Genomic DNA, 17,502 nt, shown 5'->3' with positions numbered 1-17,502 from the left:
CTTTTTTGCTCAGCTTATACTCAGCTTTTTCACACAGCTCACTCTCAGAATTGGAATAAAGCCCAGCTGATGCTCAGCTTTGTAATAGTCCTGGCACAGCTGATGCTCAGCTTTGTACCAGTCCTTGCTCAGCCTTTTCCTAGTTCTGTCCCAGCTGATGCTCAGCTTTGACCCAGTCCTGGGCCAGCTGGCCAGCTGATGCTCAGCTTGCTGAGTATCAGCTGAGCCATGCCAGGGAAAAATATGGGAATTAGCTTGGACAGGACCAGAGCTGAAAATCAGCTAGGCTGGGTCCAAAGCTGAGCATCAGCTGAGCCACGTCCAAGGCTGAGCATCAGCTGTGCCAGGCTCAAAGATGATCCTTAGGTGGCCGGTGCCAAAGCTGAGCATCAGCTGGGCCAGGGAAAAAACTGAGAATCAGCTGAGCCAGGGTAAAAGCTGAGCATCAACTGGGCCAGGGCCAAAGCTGAGCATCATCTGGTTTTGTCACATTGAGTGCTTTGATCCTGACACCTGTCATGCAAGCCCTAGATGCGCTGTTGGATAGGAGCAGCATAGGAGCAGTGTTGGCGCTGAAAACAAAGCTGTGTCATGTCACTTTCCATCAAATGACTACTTTTTTTTCCTGGTGCTTCTGAGTTCACATTTTTTTTTCAACCCTAGCATCTAAAAGTTGGTTCTCTTCTGTAACCTAATAATTTTTCTCATTACCAAGTTTTTCAATTACTGAAAATTCAATTGTCACGTAATTTTCAAAATCTAATAAAGGCCTCTCAAGGTGTGACCCACAAGAAAATGAGATCAAAGAGCACAATTTTCATTGACTTTCCGACTGAGTTTGTTGCCCTTTGATTTGTTTAACATCAGCTGGTCAAGATGGAGGTCATACCAATATAGATTGGCTTGTGGTACTGTTATTCTATTGGAAATGTTAAAAAGTGAGTTAGTCTACTTCTTCCTTTGCTCCCGTCGAGACCTCTTACACAACTTTCGTGAAATATACATATTGAGCCAGCAGAAATTCCTATCCCTTTGCCACAAGAAATGGCTTCATGGAAATAGGAAAAAGGCTGGTGGAGTGGGCACAAAAGACCATGTAGTTGACACTTTAATAAGCAACACGTAAGATTTCAATGGTGGAGCTCACAGCGTTAATTTACCTCCCTCGATGACACATTCCGAAAAGCCGCGATGGGCTTGTCCTTCTCCGTTGCTTGAAGAACTAATCCAGTAGATAAATATACTGAGGGGTTGTTTAGGTTCAACCGGTTTACGAGGGGAACGAAGTCTACAGTATCCCGTCAACCTTTAGCTTGATCAAAGCCAAAGAGCCTTTCAAGAGGGAGTGGATCCGGAGTTATATGGAATACATATGTCTAGCCAAATTACCAAAACTTAGTATGAATCAAATCTGATGGATTGGCGAACTGGAAGATACTGAGTAGATTCTTGTTTAGTTTGAGGTTGATTCTAAGGGAGGAGATGTGAACTAAGTAGTGAGATTCCTTGGAGTCCTTTTCCGACTGGCTCGGAATGCGTTGACCCGAGCTTTCATCCTCAGCACTCGTTGATCGGCTTCCAGCTGTTCTCTCTCTTCACTGAGCCATCAGAACAATCAAATTATCAAATCAATCATCAATACTTTGGTTCTTCAAATGCCAAGGGATTCTGCAAGCAGATCAGGTTAGAATAGGTCAATGATGGGAGATAAAACTGACTTTTGGATGCGATCCATAATCTCTTCTTTTTCTTCCCTGATCTTTTTCTCGATCGGGTCTTCCTCCTGCTCTTGTTCCCCTTCAATCATTTCGCTATCTTCTAACTCCGGATCCTGGGAGATGCGTGTCTCAGAAGGTTTTTCCGATTCGTATAGGACTGGCTCGGCGATTACAGAAGCTTGTGCGAAGAGATTCGCTGGACTGTTTTTTGTTCCGGCTTCCTCCTGAAGAGCGGCCTCAAACGCTTTCCATTCCAGATCTTCTTCTTCTTCTGCTTGAATGCCGACTTTCGTTGGTGCCTGGGAAGGATCATCAAAAAAATCGGCAGGCAGTGATGACTCGGGCGGCTGGGTATTCGAACTTTCGCGCGTGTCTTCTCGAGACGAAGGCCCGTCGAATCTGACTTTCTTTTCTTGGAAGGTGGGGCCATCAACTGGGTCATCTTGCGACATCTCGTCTGTTTTCCGTTTCGCAAGTGTGGTAATTGATGATCCGTTTGTTTCAGCACGGCTGTTGAGGTGATTCTGATGGTTTTGGTAGTTGAGTCGATGGGGTTTGGATGTGAGATGGGATGGCCAAAGCGCTTCACTTTTCACCTACTTCACCAGATATGAATCAGAGACCAAGGAACAATCAGAAATTTTCACTTTTTTCTTTCTTTTTCGTCTGTTAATAGATTTGGTCGAGTCGTACGCACAGTCAAGCCATTACAAATCGTGCAAGTTAGTCGACCCATGGTATCATACTTGGCGAATTGGTGCTCGATCCTCTTTGCTAACTGTCGGTCTTTCATCAACGATCTCAGTGACTTCGATGACATTTTGGAGAAGGGTTTGAATTGATTGGTCTTGCGCTTGATGTCGAGTGTTTTCCTAGTTTTTGGAGCGTGTGCTCTGGGGGGTTGGTGGATTCTTGTGGATATGTCACAGAGCTCTTCCTACCTGTGACATCGAGCTTATGTAGCTGAGCCTCCCCGAGGCACCGGTGCCCCGAGGAGCGAAGCTCGGAGGGTTAAGCTCGCTGTGACATGCACTTTCGAGCACAAGTGTCACGCAGTGCTGGGCACCTTACGAAGGGGTATATGTATGCGCTGATGAAGATGTCGCAACTGCCGCGAAGGATCGAGGAAGAGGAAAATAAAGAATGAACAAGTTGAGTCTGGGAAGGCTTCCATATTCTTCTTTCTATTTCTACATCAGGTCCAACTAACGAGCATCTTACCTCCTACCCGACTAATCGAAAAGCATCAAGGCTACCAAGGCTATCAATGAGCAAGAGTTGAAACTGGGGATTAAAGCCTCTTGGCATGATGACGTGAGTAGAAAGAATCTCGCTCTGTATCAATCACACCATTTCATCTTACTCGCCCTCCCAAACGATTGATCCTGCAGTATAAGGACAGCGCGTATATCTACATCGGCGGGCTCGATACAGGACTAACGGAGGGAGATATCATCACAATCTTTTCTCAGTATGGCGAGCCGGTGGACATCAACCTACCAAAAGAGAAGTCTGGGCCACTTCCTTCGGATAAACCGGGTGACGCGCCATCCGGGTCAACTTCGAAGAAGCCCAAGTCGCGGGGGTTCTGTTTCCTGATGTACGAAAACCAACTCTCGACGAACCTGGCAGTGGATAACCTCAATGGAGCCATCGTCCTTGGCCGGACCCTGCGAGTCGACCATTGTAAGAACTACAAGCAGCTCGAGCGGAACCAGGAGGGTAAGGTGGTTGAGCGGGATGCCGATCTCGGCGAGCGATTGAATGCGCGACCAGAGCTCCATATCCAATCTCGGCAAACAGCTGAAGACGACGATCTTGGGAGCCATCGGGCTGACTCGATCGACCCCGAGGATCCTATGGCCGGTTATCTATTGGAACAACGTCGCAAACGTCGCAAGAAGCACAAAAATTAGCAAAGTCACTTTCAATTAGACATTTGGCAATAGGGAACCCGCGGCAATGGGCGCCGCAGGTTCCCTGATCTCAGAAATGACATGGCACATACAACTCATGACTATGTAGGCCCTGTTTGGCAGCAGTAATGTTATGTCATGTTGGACACTTACCCAATGTGATGCCAACAGAGTATAGTTGTGTTACGGATAACGGTAATGTAAAACATTTCTGGCCGTTACAGTTACAGTTACTCGCAACGATGGTGTGTTATGTTATCAAATGAATTTAAGATCATTTTTTATGCAAGTTACATCGCCGGAGTGTGAGGTGCACCAGGTAACGAGTAACAATTAGGCTACAAATGGCCTTTTTTGCTTGTTATCACATTATCCAAGGGATAACACTGGTGACGGCCTCAAAAAGTGGGGCATGTTACATTATGCACAAGGCCAAAAAAGACTCTGTTAGGAACGTAACGGGCTGAAGTGCATAACAAGGTTAGCTATGTTATGTACACAAATCATGTGGATAACGTAGTGTGACATAGCTACCCTTGGTTGGTGATACACATTTATGGTGTTCAAAATTGCATAAGATTTTTTTACATAACAGCATAAGCTGCAATTTTGGCTGGGAGATGTCACTTTAAATTTTATGTACGCTGACATCTCCCAGCCAAAATCACATGTTATGCTGTTATGTAAACACATCTTATGCAATTTTGAACACCATAATTATTCAAGAATTTCACATGTTTCATCATAACTTTTGGCTGCCATTTGGGTCATACAATCTGCCTACATAACAAGCTCCATAGCCTGTAAATAGTGGACATCAAGTGTACATACCACCAAGGCCATTGGAGTTCAAACTCCTCTTGACAATGGCTAATACATGATCATTTCTTTTTGGTGAACAATTGTATTAGATTGGTCATCATATTGTTCACTCCCATCAATGTCCAACACAATTTTTCATTGAGAGAATCTGACCAAAACAATTGTTCATTGAGAGAATTGCATTGTCCCCTCAAAGGGCGGTATTTATTTCAGCTATTGAGAACACTCTGAATTGGGGAGGGGGCATTTCCTCCTCCCAATGACCAGTTGTGTCAACCATCAAGGGGAGTGTGTACTCTGGTTGGTGAATGGTACAAAGTCTGTATTGGCCATTGAGGGCAGTGCCAGACCAAATGTGGCGGGAGGGTGGGGGAAACGCTGAAACAAACACAATACATGAAATTTATATGGTAAACGTTTTTCATTGAAGATGCATACCTACATATCCAATTTTTTTGTTTTTAGCCAATATATACAGGAATCCAGGATAACACCTAAAAACAAAAAATTGTACCTGTATGTATGTGTCTTCAATGAAAAATGTTTACCGCCTACATTTAATGTATTTAAGGTGTTCAAAGTTGAAATCATAAAATTTTCTTTACATAAAATCATAAAATCATAAAACTTTCAGATGATGATTTTATGTGTACCATTTTAGAAATGTTGCTCTAATTTGAGTGTTTGGGTGTACATATTTTTTCCAGCTCAGAATTTTATGATTTTATGGTGTTATGATTTTATGAAAGTCAACTTTGAACACCCTAATTGTATTTGTTTCAGGGTTGGTGGGGGTGGAATTGGATTTGGGGTGTGTTGTGTAAGTGTGCTGATATCACCCCAAATACCCCCAGGGCTACTATTTAGGAAATAGTGGGGGTGATCTGGATCAATGAGGAAAGCTGTGATGACCCAGGATGACCCTCATAACTTTTCAATTCTGCCAAACATGCAAGTGATACAATATGGGCCCCACAAAGGCCCAATTATAGAAAAGCAGTGGTTATTGCATAAAATCACTACTGCCAAACAGGGCCTTAGGGTTCTCAAATTTAAAGACATAAAAGGATATCATATTGTGGCATACTGCCATAAACCCATTTTTTTACAGGAAAACACCTCACAGTTTTGTATCAGTCCCTGCAAATAAGGCTTTATGTTTCCATGTCATATGCTTATTGCTTGGATTTTGAGAGCACAGTTCAGTGGTTAAGCTATGAGGTGATTGGGCACAGCCCCATTTTAATCTCCACCATTCTGTGATACACAGCCCTGGTATTGTCATGTCATTGGTTGTGATGACCTCAGCTGTGGTTGGGTGGTATTAGTAATACCCCGCTGTGGTTGGCCAGCTGATTCCCCATCCTCCCCCACTGTTCACCATATTCACCTTCTGAATCAATTTCCCTCAATAAAGCTGCCTCCAACCATTGATCCAAAGAGGGCTTTCCAATTTCACACACCCACAAGTTAGAAACAAGATTGCCACGGTCCAGATGACACACCAGGGGATGAGTTTGGTGGAGATCTGTGCTTCAATAACTTGACATTGGTTTTCTTGTGGGTTATTTTTCTTTGAAGAAATTCAATGTGTGGTCAAAGATCCAGGCAAATACAAGGCCTAGTGTGGTGATTTATATGAGCTCAAGTTGACAGAATTTCCACTTTTCAATATTGCAGTCAGGAGTTCACACACAGCTGATCTTTAGGCCCTGTTTGGACCCACCCATTGTATGTGATAAATTGGCAAATTTATCAGGTGCAACCCAAAGTTTGCCCTCCGTCTTCACCAAAATTTTGGAAACCCCGGGGGTTGCACGTTATAAATACACACATTTATCACGATTCACGCGGCATCCAAACAGGGCCTTACTTTTATCTTGTAAATCAAGCCCACAGCCATTTAGATAATGTGACAGCGGGGGCTTCCTACCTTGCTACCATGAAAAATAACTCAGATAATGTGTTAACCGTGTTATCTGAAGTAAAAACCCCTATTTATACACATTTTATCCTCCTGTAATGGTGGGGGGTAATGTATGTAACAAGTTGAAGAATAAAAAACGATAAAGTAAAAGAAGCATCACTTCCATTATTTTAACAATAAAAGCACCAATTTTGTTGCATTTTTCTAATTTAATGTTAGCATTACTGTTGATGTAACTTCTCTTTGTGGCATTTGGGCAAGCAACGCGCAGGGAAGTCAGAATGTTGAGGGCAAAAGCATGCGGAATGCTTTGACAATCAGGGAATGCACAAACCGGGGTAACTCCTAGGGTTACACACGGAGCACAGATTGGGATCTGAGACCAGATTGCAGTGCAGAGTGGAGAGTTGGTTCTAGACTGAGTCTGCAACAATGGTTTATCTGCTGTGCTGATTTTAGCGCAGCTTTCTTTCGGATTGCTGCACTACACGCTTTTCGATTTTTACAAAGAAAAATAAAAAAATAGCACGCTAAAGAAGTGATCACGTAGCTTTCAGCACTGATTTTCTCTATGCCACCAAGGGTGCAACAAAAACCCTTCATTTAGTTTGGTTTTCAACCAAATTAGCATAGTTTGTACCACTAAAATATTTTGTAGTTGCAGTGCCTGCTCAGCTACAACTACGGCTAAACAATTTTTGAATAAAAAAAATTAGTTTTAGCTTTAGTGGCCCCTAATCAGCTGTAGTGCACCACTAATTTGCTGTAGTTTAGTGTATGTTAGTGTTTGTGTGATTTAGTGACTCCTCACTACACCTACATTTAATAGCCTCAAATGTTAGTGGGCATCAGCTACAATTTAGTTTTAGGTGGGCTTATGTAGGTTAGCGTAGTTTTTGCACCCTTGATACCATGTGGGAGCCAAAAAAAAAAAGAAAAAGGTTTTAAAACACATAAAAACACGTTTAGAACACAAAACTGTTCCACTATCCGCTAGTTTAGCGGGTAGTGTAGCAAATTTTTGCTTTTGCTAATGGCCCTGGGAGGGTAGAGGACAATCGCTGCGCGTAGCAAGTAGCGCAGCAGTGTTCTTGCTGCGCTATCAGTTTTTGGTCTGGCCACGTAGCGTTCAACTGCTGCGCTACGCTCAAAGGCCATTTTTTTGAGCGTAGTGCAGCGGATACACCGTTGACTGCAACAGTTTGGGGGTGTGGACTGGATAGCAGCGGCATGGCAGTGGGTGAGCCAATACAGATTACTCTTTCTCCAAAGTAACAGATCACATGAGAATGTTGGTGGTGGGGGGGGGGGGAGTACAATATGTAGCTCCTTGATGTTTTGTCAAATTGGAGCAACAGGGCTCCTTTGGCAAAGTCACAAGAAATTCAGGGTAACTTGAAGCATTTCTGGATAGTGATAAAGCAAGCTGAAAAAAGCCTCTCTGGAGGAGGGCCCCATAGGGTCTCTGTCTCACAGAGAGACTTACCTCCAAGCGGCCAATTCTGGTGTGAAAGCTGACGGGTCTGGGGCCTGGAAAGCCCCCATTTCCCTGTGGATTCATTATTACACACTTGTTTTTGGGCAAAAAGAGGCATGTGTGGCATGGCCTTGTAGCTTAGCTTCTTTTGCAGGAATACAACCATCCATCATCCCTTCTAGACATCCATAGCCCTTCTGGACATCCTTGCAAAAACCCTGCTGAGCTTGCTCCAGCAGATGGTTTTTCCTTTTTCAAGGGCCGTATCACTTTTGTTTACACTGCGTCTCATTGAATGTGGTACAATCCCCTGTTCAGTAATCAGCCGCTTACTCCCAAGGCCCTCCTTCGAAGGCTCGTACAAACGCCTGCCTGCCAACTCCGAAGGGAGGACTGACTCAAGTTCGGTGATCAAGGGGATTAAAGCACCCAAGGGCCAAACAATTTCCCCGCAGTGACGGTACGAAGCCCCTCTGCGGGCCACTGCAGATCCTCCTCTTGCATATTCAATTTGGATATTTTGACCAAAGTTGCGGATATGTACACGCTTTTCAAGTTGTTGGTTCTCCCGCCGACACCCACGGACGAGACCCCAGAGAAGCAACGAGACATATATGTACGAGATATTCACGATATCAGCAGACGACAAACGAGAGCAGGAAAACAACAGATAAGGACGAGAGAGATTCTTCGGACTGAGACGAAGGATGCCCCGGGAGTTTCGCAAACGAGGCCGTGGAGGAAACAAGCAGAAGGACAAGGAAGACTTGGATGGACTAAATGGTGCAGCCAAGCCACCCAAACGGCCCAAAGTGGCAACCGAGGATGTGATGGAATTAGCTCAAGGATCAGAGGATGAAGCGTGCACCCCAGAAAGACTGAAGACAGACACCAAGGACCCGGATGTGGCCGAGTTCCCACTACTGACGCCTGACTTGAGAGCATACTGGAAAGAGATCGACGAGAAACTGCAAGAATTCGAGCGACTGGGACTCGGTGCTTATCATTCGAACAACAAGAACCAACAAGATGAAGTGGAGGACGAGGACGAGGACGAGAGACAGCTGCTGTTGCGGTCGGCGCTCGCCGAGCTGGGGGGACACGAACTGGCCCTAGCCAGCGATCCCGAGACCAGCATTATCCTCGAGCGGATCATCTACAGCATGGACGGCTTCGCTAAGCGGGTCCTGGCCGACCGGTTCAGCGACCGGTTCGTCGACCTGTGCAACCATCGACACGGCTCACATGTCATCCAGACCTTGCTGTCTTCATCTGCCTCGGTCTTGCACGACGAACTCAATCCACCCGCCTCGAAAAATAAAGAACTCGAAGAAGAAACTTTACCTCTCATGCGCGACTTGCTGTCCCAGGCCTGCGAGGTATGTCTCAAACCCAACCACCATAACCTTTTGTACCGTCATCTCATGTCAAATTATTCCTTCAAAACGAACGCAGGACATTTTGCCCCATCTGAATAGTCTGGTTTCTTCGCCGTCGGGAAGCCACGTTCTCCTGGTCCTCCTGCGATTATGTTTCGGAAAGTCGATTGAGGAGGAGGATGTGCGGTCGAAGAAGTCTTCGCAATGGCGCTCGAAGCAAGGCTCTCTTCGCTCCGTCTTCCACACCAAGCCCTCTTCCTCGGACACCTCATCGGCAACACTCGCCCCTTCTGTCCCCACTGGTCCGCAGCGACAGATCCCGAAAAAGCTCCGCAAAAAGGGCGTGGCGCTCTACGCGCGGATGAAGAAAAATTGGAGCGACAAGAACCGGCTCGGAGGCGTTCGCAGCGTCGCAAGCAACCCGTCAATCGTCGTTCTGCTCCAGCTTATCATCGAGATCGAGTTCGATAGGGGAGAAGCTGAAACACCGGGCTCGTTGACCGACATCATCCTTGATGGGCTCTTCCAAACCCCCTGTAAGTACCATAACCAATTTGATCTTTTACGCGACGACTGACCGCCGAGCTTGCTTTAGTCAGTTCGGACCGGTCGGAGTTTGTGGAAGTCAGCCTGCGGGATGTAACAGCATCGAGGGTGATCGAGGGGATCTTGAGTCGCTTGTCGGCGCCGCTCTTTACCCGATTCCACGCGGTCTATCTGGTGGGTCGAATAGGCCATCTGTGCAACCATCCGGTGGCCAACTTTGTCATCAGCCGGGCGGTCTCTCAGTTGAATGAAGAGAGCTTCGGGCCCGCGCTCGAAGAGGTCCGGCCGAAATTGGCGGACTGTATCGACAACTATCGGATTGGTTTCTTCAAAGCGCTCGTCGAACGATCGGCCGCGTTTGACCCCGCCGTCCACCAAGAAGTGATCGAGACAATCTTGAAGGCCTTTGGGATCGACGGGGAGACAGACTATCGGTGGATCTTTCCCTGCCTGATTTCGCTGATGAGGATGGACTATTTCCGGAAGACGCGGACGTTTAACATGCTCGAATCGAGCTCGGAAGTGAACTTAGAGCAGGTCAAACTGCCGGAAAGCAACGTCCAAGGATCTGTCCTCTTGCAATCGATCCTCCACACCCTTCCTCGCTCACTGGAGACGATCATCACCAAGGGACTAGCCCAGCTTCCTATCGAAGTGATCATCGGGTTTTCGCGAGACCCGATCGGCTCACGTGCACTAGACGCCCTGCTCAAGTCCCCCACAATCACTGCTTCCACCCGCCGCCACTTCACGATCCGGTTCCTGGGCAAATTCCATCTGCTAGCGGACGACCGGATCGGCTCGCACATTGCGGAAACCTTCTGGACGATCTCGGACGTCTATCTCAAAGAGAAAATCGCTGCCAGCATCGGGACTCATCAATCCTTCCTCCTCAAGTCTTCCTTCGGCCACTTCTTCCTCAAGAAACTCGACCTCCCTCTCTTCGAACGACAACGCGAATCTTGGAAATCTAAAATGGCTGCCAAGCTCCCCAAACCTTCTCAGGCCAAAAATACGTAGGGTTTGCAGACAATAGTTGGTATTCCACAACTTTTTCGGTTTCAATTCCGTTGTGAAAATGGGATGCCAACTTTTTCTCAAATGGTTGCTCAAACTTCTCAGATCAGTTTCCCCAGGAGCTTTGTGCCCCGACATATTGTTCCAATCGTATTGAAAACTTCTCCAATCCATTTTGAAAACCACCACAAAATGTTTGGCTGCAACTGTGGTGTAGATACACCTAGATACACCTGATTCCTCGACCAACGGGTTTTTCTTTATAATCCAAAAAAATTGAAGTTTTTGAGTAAACAAATGCAGTGTGTGGCTGGAAGTACTACCAGTTTGGGATACTATGTAGAAGAAAGAAGGAAAGATGCACATAGGTTTTTTTGGGTGATCTATACGGAAGGCTCAGCTACCACATGAAAGCTTTGCTGAATGGAAAAAAGTAAAAGGAATTTGACCCAAGATGGTTGCGACTTGTAGGAAAGTAAATGGAGGGTGGGTATATGGCATATGAATACAAAATGACGGGTAAGGGAAGGGTAGAGAGGGAGATGAGTTTCAATGATGAAACAATCTGAGAGCGGTTTTGCAGTAGACCATTTTAGCCTCATCGGCGGCCTTGAAGACGGCAGGGTCCATGACGCTACCTCCGGGCGCGGCGATGTACTTGACACCGCTCTTAGCGGCCCTCCTGACGTTATCAGTGAACGGGAAGAAGGCGTCGCTTCCGAGGGCGACGCCGTCGAGCTTGGCCATCCATTCTTTCCGTTCAGCCTTGGAGAGTCGGACGGGGACTTCCTCGAAGATCGCTTCCCATTCCTTACGTTCCGTGCTCTTCTCTCCCTCTCCCTCCTCCTCATCGTCCTCCCAGACCGCATCGGTCAGATACAGGTCGATCGCATTCGCTTTGTCTGCCCGCTTCGTCGTCGGCTTGAACTTCATTCCCAACACCTTGGGGTGGTGTCGGAGCCACCAAAGATCCGCCTTGGTCCCTGCCAGACGGGTGCAATGGATCCGCGACTGTTGGCCGGCTCCTAATCCGATGATCCCTCCTCTGAACGCATAAGCCACTGAGTTCGATTGGGTGTACTTCAATGAGAGCGTCGCGACGATCAAGTCGGTAATGGCCGACGCAGGTATGTCTTTAGCTTCAGTAACGATATCTTTGAATAGGTCCGGTGTGATCCTGACGTCGTTTCGGCGTTGTTCTAGGGTGATTCCGTAGACTTGTCTTCGTTCAATCAGTCCGGGCTGGAAGCTGGGATCCATCTGTCGATCATGATCATGTTAGATTATAGAAAGTACCGCTTAAGCCTAAAGGGATGACAGAAACCAAGAAGGCGGAGAAATGGCTTACTTGGAGGACGCAATACTTGCCGCCCTTTTTCTTCCTGAGGATCTCTAAAGCCTCGGGCTCATACCCAGGAGCGACGACGCCATCGGAGACCTCGCGGGAGATGATTTTAGCGGTGGAGACGTCGCAGGTGTGGGAGAGGGCCAAGAAGTCGCCGAAGGAGGACATCCGATCGGCGCCACGAGCTCGCGCATATGCCTTGGCCAGTGGGCTCAAGTCCTGGATCCCATCGACCCCGAAGACCTGGATCTCGACGTCTGTCAGCGGCTCGCTCGTCCCGACTGCTACACCCGCTGGGGAGACATGCTTGAACGAGGCTGCTGCGGGGATCGGGGGCTGGAAGGCCTCCGAAAGCTCTCGCACCAGCGCAAACGAATTCAGGGCGTCCAGTAGGTTGATGTACCCCGGTGAACCCGAGAGGACCGAGAAGGGCAGTCGTCCCTCGGTCACGTAGGCCTGTGCTGGAGCTTGATGGGGGTTGGCTCCGTAGCGCAAGGAGAGTTGTTGGGCTCGTTGACGTAGTTCATTTTTGTTTTCTAGTGGAGCGGTGGCAATCGAGTCCGCAGAGTTGTATTTTGTACGAAAGTAAGTAGATATGGTGGCATCGTAAGCTGCGGTCATTGAAAAAGCCTGGGATGTGGGGGGTAGTAGAAGGGGGATGACAGTTAGCAAGTTATACAAAAGAACTGAATGATTCTGAGTGGGAAGAGATGATGGGTACCTTGACAGCAAGAGATTTCCTGAAGGACTCCTTGACACCAGTGATACCGTTTGGCTGACATTGTTGAAGAAAAGTCGAGTAATCTTCGGGATCGCAAAGAATGGAGACTCGTTCGTGATTTTTGGCCGCAGCTCTCAAGAGAGTCACGCCCCCGATGTCCACTTCCTCGACGGCTTGTTCGATAGTCGGCGGGGGAGTCTTGGAGATGCATTCGCTGAATGGATAGAGGTTGCAGACCACGACACTGATCGGATGGATAGATTGGGCAGCCAGATCAGCGAGGTCATTCGGTGTCTGTCGGGATAAGATGCCTGTTGATGAGTGAAGCATCAGCAAATCGCCGTTGAAATGAGATGCGGTATATATATATACATATATATATCTACTTACCACCATGAACAACTGGGTGGAGAGTCTTGACACGTCCGCCCAGCATCTCTGGAGCCCCGGTGATTTCAGAGACATCACTGCAAAGGCAACCTTTGCATAAGTTTTTGTCTGTGGGTGGTAGGGATGATGATAATTGATAATGACCTGATAGGAAGGCCAGCGTCCCGGACGGCCTTTGCGGTACCTCCGCTGCCAATCAATCTGAGCCCAGCTTGGTGGAGACCCTTTGCAATGTCGATCAAGCCAGTCTTGTTCGATACGGAGAGTAAGGCTATTATCAACCATTTGAACCAGACAATGTTAGCATGGCTGAGTGGTTGGAGATGCGCCCAGAGACTGGCTTACCGATGGGTTTGACTCCGTTGGAGGGGCAGCTCATGATGGCGACTTCGGACTATCGATTGATTTTTTGGTTTGGACTGAGGGATGCGGGGTGGGCAAGTTCCGGTGGGCGGCGAGGATAGCGGAGTGTATGCGCCTCGGCTGCGCATCAGACTGCGCAACCCACCACCAGCCAACCACTGGAATATCCCCTAAATATCCCCCGCTGTGAACAACCACAATCGACCACGAACCAGGACAGACGGACTCGAGATGGCACAAGACGAAATGGGAGAAGTGGGTGTGTGGGACCGGAAGACCAGTGTGTTCGCGGGGAATTACCACTGACAACTTTTTCGTTGCAGTTGATCGAATTCCTTCATGACCGGAACCCAGAGGTTCGCCGACTGGCTGTCCATGGCCTGCTGCCCTACACCGCTGCCAGCCATCCATCCCGCTCCCTCCTCAATGTTGCATCTGAGAATGTCTCCGGAGATCTCAAGCCGGGAAGCATCAAGCCCGGGATCATCGAGGATTTGAAGCGGCTATCCGAAGACCAGCATGTATGCATGAGACTTCATCAGCCCACCATCCAACTGGCCTTATCTGATACGTAATGATACAACCTACAGATGACGGCCCATGATGCCTTTTCAGCATTGATCAACCTGTCAGATACTACCCAGGTCGTAGAACAACTCAAGGACCCCGACTTCCTCTCAGTGATCTTTTTCACCATAATCGTCAGTCAATCCACTTTTCCTGGAGCACGATCATACCAGGCTCACTCGTACTTATTTTTCGGTTCGCCTAGGATCATGATTCCATCTTGGCAGATCTAGCTTGCATGTTACTGTCAAACCTCACCAAAGTAGAGTCGCTCGTCGACCTGTGTCTCAACTCGACCATCCCACCTCATGCCTCTCATCCGACGATCAATCAAGACCAGCCATTGAGTGCCCGATTGAAGACAAGCCCTACCCCGCTCATGGACCTTTTAATTGAAGTGTTTACGCGTGGGGACCAGAAACAAATCAACCCGCATGCCAACTTTGACTTTCTGGCCTCTGTCTGGGCTAACCTCTCAGCCGTAAGCACGCTTATCATCTCTGTTTGCTTGACGGATGACATGACCCTCATTCACTCAATACTTGGTTTTGTGTTTCAGTCTGCCAGGGGGCGGGATTATCTGGTTGGTGTTGGTCCTTCGCCGACTGCCACGCATGAAGCACCTTTGTTCCAGCTATGCCCATTCACCCAGCACCCTAGCTTGATCAGGCGGGGCGGCGTGATCAGCGCCATTAAGTAAGAGCCCACCTGCCCCTACTTCGAGAGCACCCGCGATCTGCTCTTCTGAATCCTTGTCTGTTGGCTCTTAGGAACTGCTGCTTCGCAACTGAGGTCCACGAACAACTACTCTCGCCTACAGGCTTCAACCTCTTGCCCGCGATCCTCCTGCCGTTGATGGGCCCGGAAGCAATAGATGAGCCGGAAGAGCAGGAAGACTTTCCCGTCGAGTGTCAGCTCCTCGGCCCCGATAAACGCCGAGAATCTGATGCCAACCTCAGACTCATCCTCGTCGAGTCACTGATCCTCTTGGCCACCTACCCCATCCAACGTGAAATCATGCGCATGAAAAAAGTCTACCGTATCGTCCAGATTCTCCATTTGGATGAAACATCAGAAATCGTTCAGTCGTCCTCATTTGATCCCTTTCCATCCAAAAACTACGAAAATCCATTAAAACTAATCAGCACATCCTGACTTTTTCTGTTCTTTTTTTAGGTCCAGGAAAGTATTGAGCGCTTGGTTAATCTCTTGATGCGAGACGAATCCGAGCATGCAGTAAAGCCAAAGCCAGCATCGGACGACGAAGACGAATTGATCGAAGTTTGATTCGATTTGGTTGGGAAAAGGGGCGCCTTTTCAACTTGCGCACCCCGACGATTTCCACGGTTTTTCTCTTTGTCGAACCGAGAACAGCAAAAGATGGAATGCTTGATTTAGATTTATACCTTACTAAAACAACAACAGTGTGTAGTGGTCTTTGATGATCCGACGAACTACACCTGTGTGCCAGCTTGACACTAGTGTCTCGCTTACCAGCGGGCGCGAAATACCGCGCATGAAGTGCGGCCTCCCGCCGGGAGGAAAGGTTTGTCAAGCTTGACCCTGTTTCGCCCCTGAGTCGAGATACTTCCCCGCTGCTCACGCTGAATACATCAGATATCCGGTCAATTCCATATTAAGTATCATGCTTATTGAGGAGAGAGACCAATACCATGACTGTTACATATTTTTCCGGAGATATTTATGTCACGCACTGCGGGAGAGTGCTTCCTGCACTGTGCACTCGGAAACCCGACGTGACCCGGATTTCTCAAGGATTACTCGGCCGAAATACAAATGTATTCTTGTTCTCGGGATTAAAGAACAGGTGGCGCAGCCAGACCTGTCCGCCTATTGGAAAGGTGAGAGGACCTTGTCGAGCGGGAGGGGCGCCTCTTAGCCATGTTTCCTATTGGCATTTTATCACAACTCACACTAGGATCCTGTGGCGCCCAGATTATTTTGTCGGGCCAACGGGGACCCTGTCTATCAATTCGAAGCAACTCCAAGCGAAAGTCAAACTAAGTCAAACTTGGGATTCTGTAGAGTCAATATGCTTCGGAAATTTAGTTGTAGCGGAGTGTTCGAACTTAACACCAATCCCTCCGATGTGAGCGCCCTCCTCTCCCGGTCGTGACGTCAGGTTGCCCATACCGATACCCAGTGCACGAAGCATTTGAGTTCCGATGTGTCTCCACATTCCTTGCTCAGCTGTCAGAGGTGAATTGTGGAGTTGTCTCCTGTCGGCACTGGATTAACCGATTCAACGTGAACTGACATCACAGTCTGGAAAAATAAGTAAATATTTATCCTGCAGTTTCATAGGAATAAAAGTTGGTAGTGATCTCCTAAGTACAGGATGTAGTACTAGTAGCTGGCTGCGGAAGAACATCATAATTCTGGATTTCATAAAAAAAAAAACCGAAAAAACAAGACATTTGAACAAAGATGATCGAAAAATAACTCCATTTGTGATAATTTTACAGGCTGCGACTATCTCCTTGCGCCTAAGGACGTCATAGTCTAAACAACCATTTCCTTCGGCGGAGGAATCTTTCCCTTTTGCTCAAAGAGAGAGGGATCTATGAGACGACCAGAGGGGGCATACCATCAAAAGGTTAATGAGACCTTCAACGCATTCAACATGGAGAATATCTGGAGAGTTGGGCTTATAGCCTTGCTTCACGTCCACTACCTCTCAGCAAACTTGCGCAAAAATCCTGTACAAGGTCAACCAATAAACGTAGTCAAAAGTTCCTCAACAAACCTGGCTATCCAAGAGGATCCCATCAGACGCATGCCGTCCTTCGATACCTCCCTTGATTGTAAATCACACCAAGATCAACAAACAGTGCTAGTCGTGCCACGAAAGAGTCGATCAGGAAGCCTGCACACAGCGCGTGAGTCTAGCTACTGCAGGCAGTACTGCCAACCATGGGACATTATGACAGTTGGAGATTTTTGACAAATTCTTTCTTTCCGAAACAATGACGCAGGCCATACCTGCTTGCAGGAAGGTGAAAGAGAAAAGATAAAAAAAACGACCCTTAAACGCCCTTTCCAACTTGTCAAAGAGGAGGAAACTTATCAGAGAGCCTCAAAGAAGCCGCGTGAGTCTGATTGCCGCCAGTACGATTGACAACCTGGGGACATCTTATCAGTCGGAGATTTTTGACGAGTGCCTCCTTGTCCAAATAATGATGCAGATTATAGTTTCTTACTGGACGGTAGAAGCGAAAAGATAAAAAAAGATTCTCTCGTACGCCCTCTCCAACTGGTCAAAGGTGAGGAAACTTACCAGAGAGCATCAAAGA

The 17,502-nt window shown here is 47.6% G+C and overlaps 5 protein-coding genes across 5 annotated transcripts; 3 read left to right on the top strand and 2 right to left on the bottom strand.

Moving 5' to 3' along the window:
* Nucleotides 1–1,489: 1,489 nt before the first annotated feature.
* PtA15_6A410 (uncharacterized protein) lies at nucleotides 1,490–2,538 on the bottom strand (the record flags this gene model as incomplete). Its single annotated transcript, XM_053170113.1, has 3 exons — nucleotides 1,490–1,598; nucleotides 1,719–2,314; nucleotides 2,416–2,538. The coding sequence occupies 3 exons, from the start codon at nucleotides 2,536–2,538 to the stop codon at nucleotides 1,490–1,492; spliced, it is 828 nt and encodes a 275-aa protein (XP_053021336.1).
* A 323-nt stretch (nucleotides 2,539–2,861) lies between these two features.
* On the top strand, nucleotides 2,862–3,634 carry PtA15_6A409 (uncharacterized protein; the record flags this gene model as incomplete). Its single annotated transcript, XM_053170111.1, has 3 exons — nucleotides 2,862–2,869; nucleotides 2,963–3,032; nucleotides 3,110–3,634. 3 exons carry the CDS (start codon nucleotides 2,862–2,864, stop codon nucleotides 3,632–3,634), a joined length of 603 nt encoding a protein of 200 aa, XP_053021335.1.
* Nucleotides 3,635–8,567: 4,933 nt separating this feature from the next.
* On the top strand, nucleotides 8,568–10,805 carry PtA15_6A408 (uncharacterized protein; the record flags this gene model as incomplete). The annotated part of the gene is made up of 3 exons (XM_053170110.1): nucleotides 8,568–9,239; nucleotides 9,316–9,775; nucleotides 9,835–10,805. The coding sequence occupies 3 exons, from the start codon at nucleotides 8,568–8,570 to the stop codon at nucleotides 10,803–10,805; spliced, it is 2,103 nt and encodes a 700-aa protein (XP_053021334.1).
* A 546-nt stretch (nucleotides 10,806–11,351) lies between these two features.
* PtA15_6A407 (uncharacterized protein) lies at nucleotides 11,352–13,637 on the bottom strand (the record flags this gene model as incomplete). Its single annotated transcript, XM_053170109.1, has 6 exons — nucleotides 11,352–12,062; nucleotides 12,151–12,777; nucleotides 12,869–13,179; nucleotides 13,259–13,335; nucleotides 13,403–13,529; nucleotides 13,604–13,637. 6 exons carry the CDS (start codon nucleotides 13,635–13,637, stop codon nucleotides 11,352–11,354), a joined length of 1,887 nt encoding a protein of 628 aa, XP_053021333.1.
* A 215-nt stretch (nucleotides 13,638–13,852) lies between these two features.
* On the top strand, nucleotides 13,853–15,475 carry PtA15_6A406 (uncharacterized protein; the record flags this gene model as incomplete). The annotated part of the gene is made up of 7 exons (XM_053170108.1): nucleotides 13,853–13,876; nucleotides 13,945–14,142; nucleotides 14,212–14,322; nucleotides 14,394–14,669; nucleotides 14,748–14,884; nucleotides 14,959–15,268; nucleotides 15,365–15,475. 7 exons carry the CDS (start codon nucleotides 13,853–13,855, stop codon nucleotides 15,473–15,475), a joined length of 1,167 nt encoding a protein of 388 aa, XP_053021332.1.
* Between the last annotated feature and the right edge of the window lie 2,027 nt (nucleotides 15,476–17,502).

Source organism: Puccinia triticina, chromosome 6A (genome assembly GCF_026914185.1).
Source record: "Puccinia triticina chromosome 6A, complete sequence".
NCBI classification, from domain to species: Eukaryota; Fungi; Basidiomycota; class Pucciniomycetes; order Pucciniales; family Pucciniaceae; genus Puccinia; species Puccinia triticina.
The sequence above is the reverse complement of the archived record's forward strand: the minus strand, read 5'-3'. Positions and strand labels throughout refer to the sequence as shown.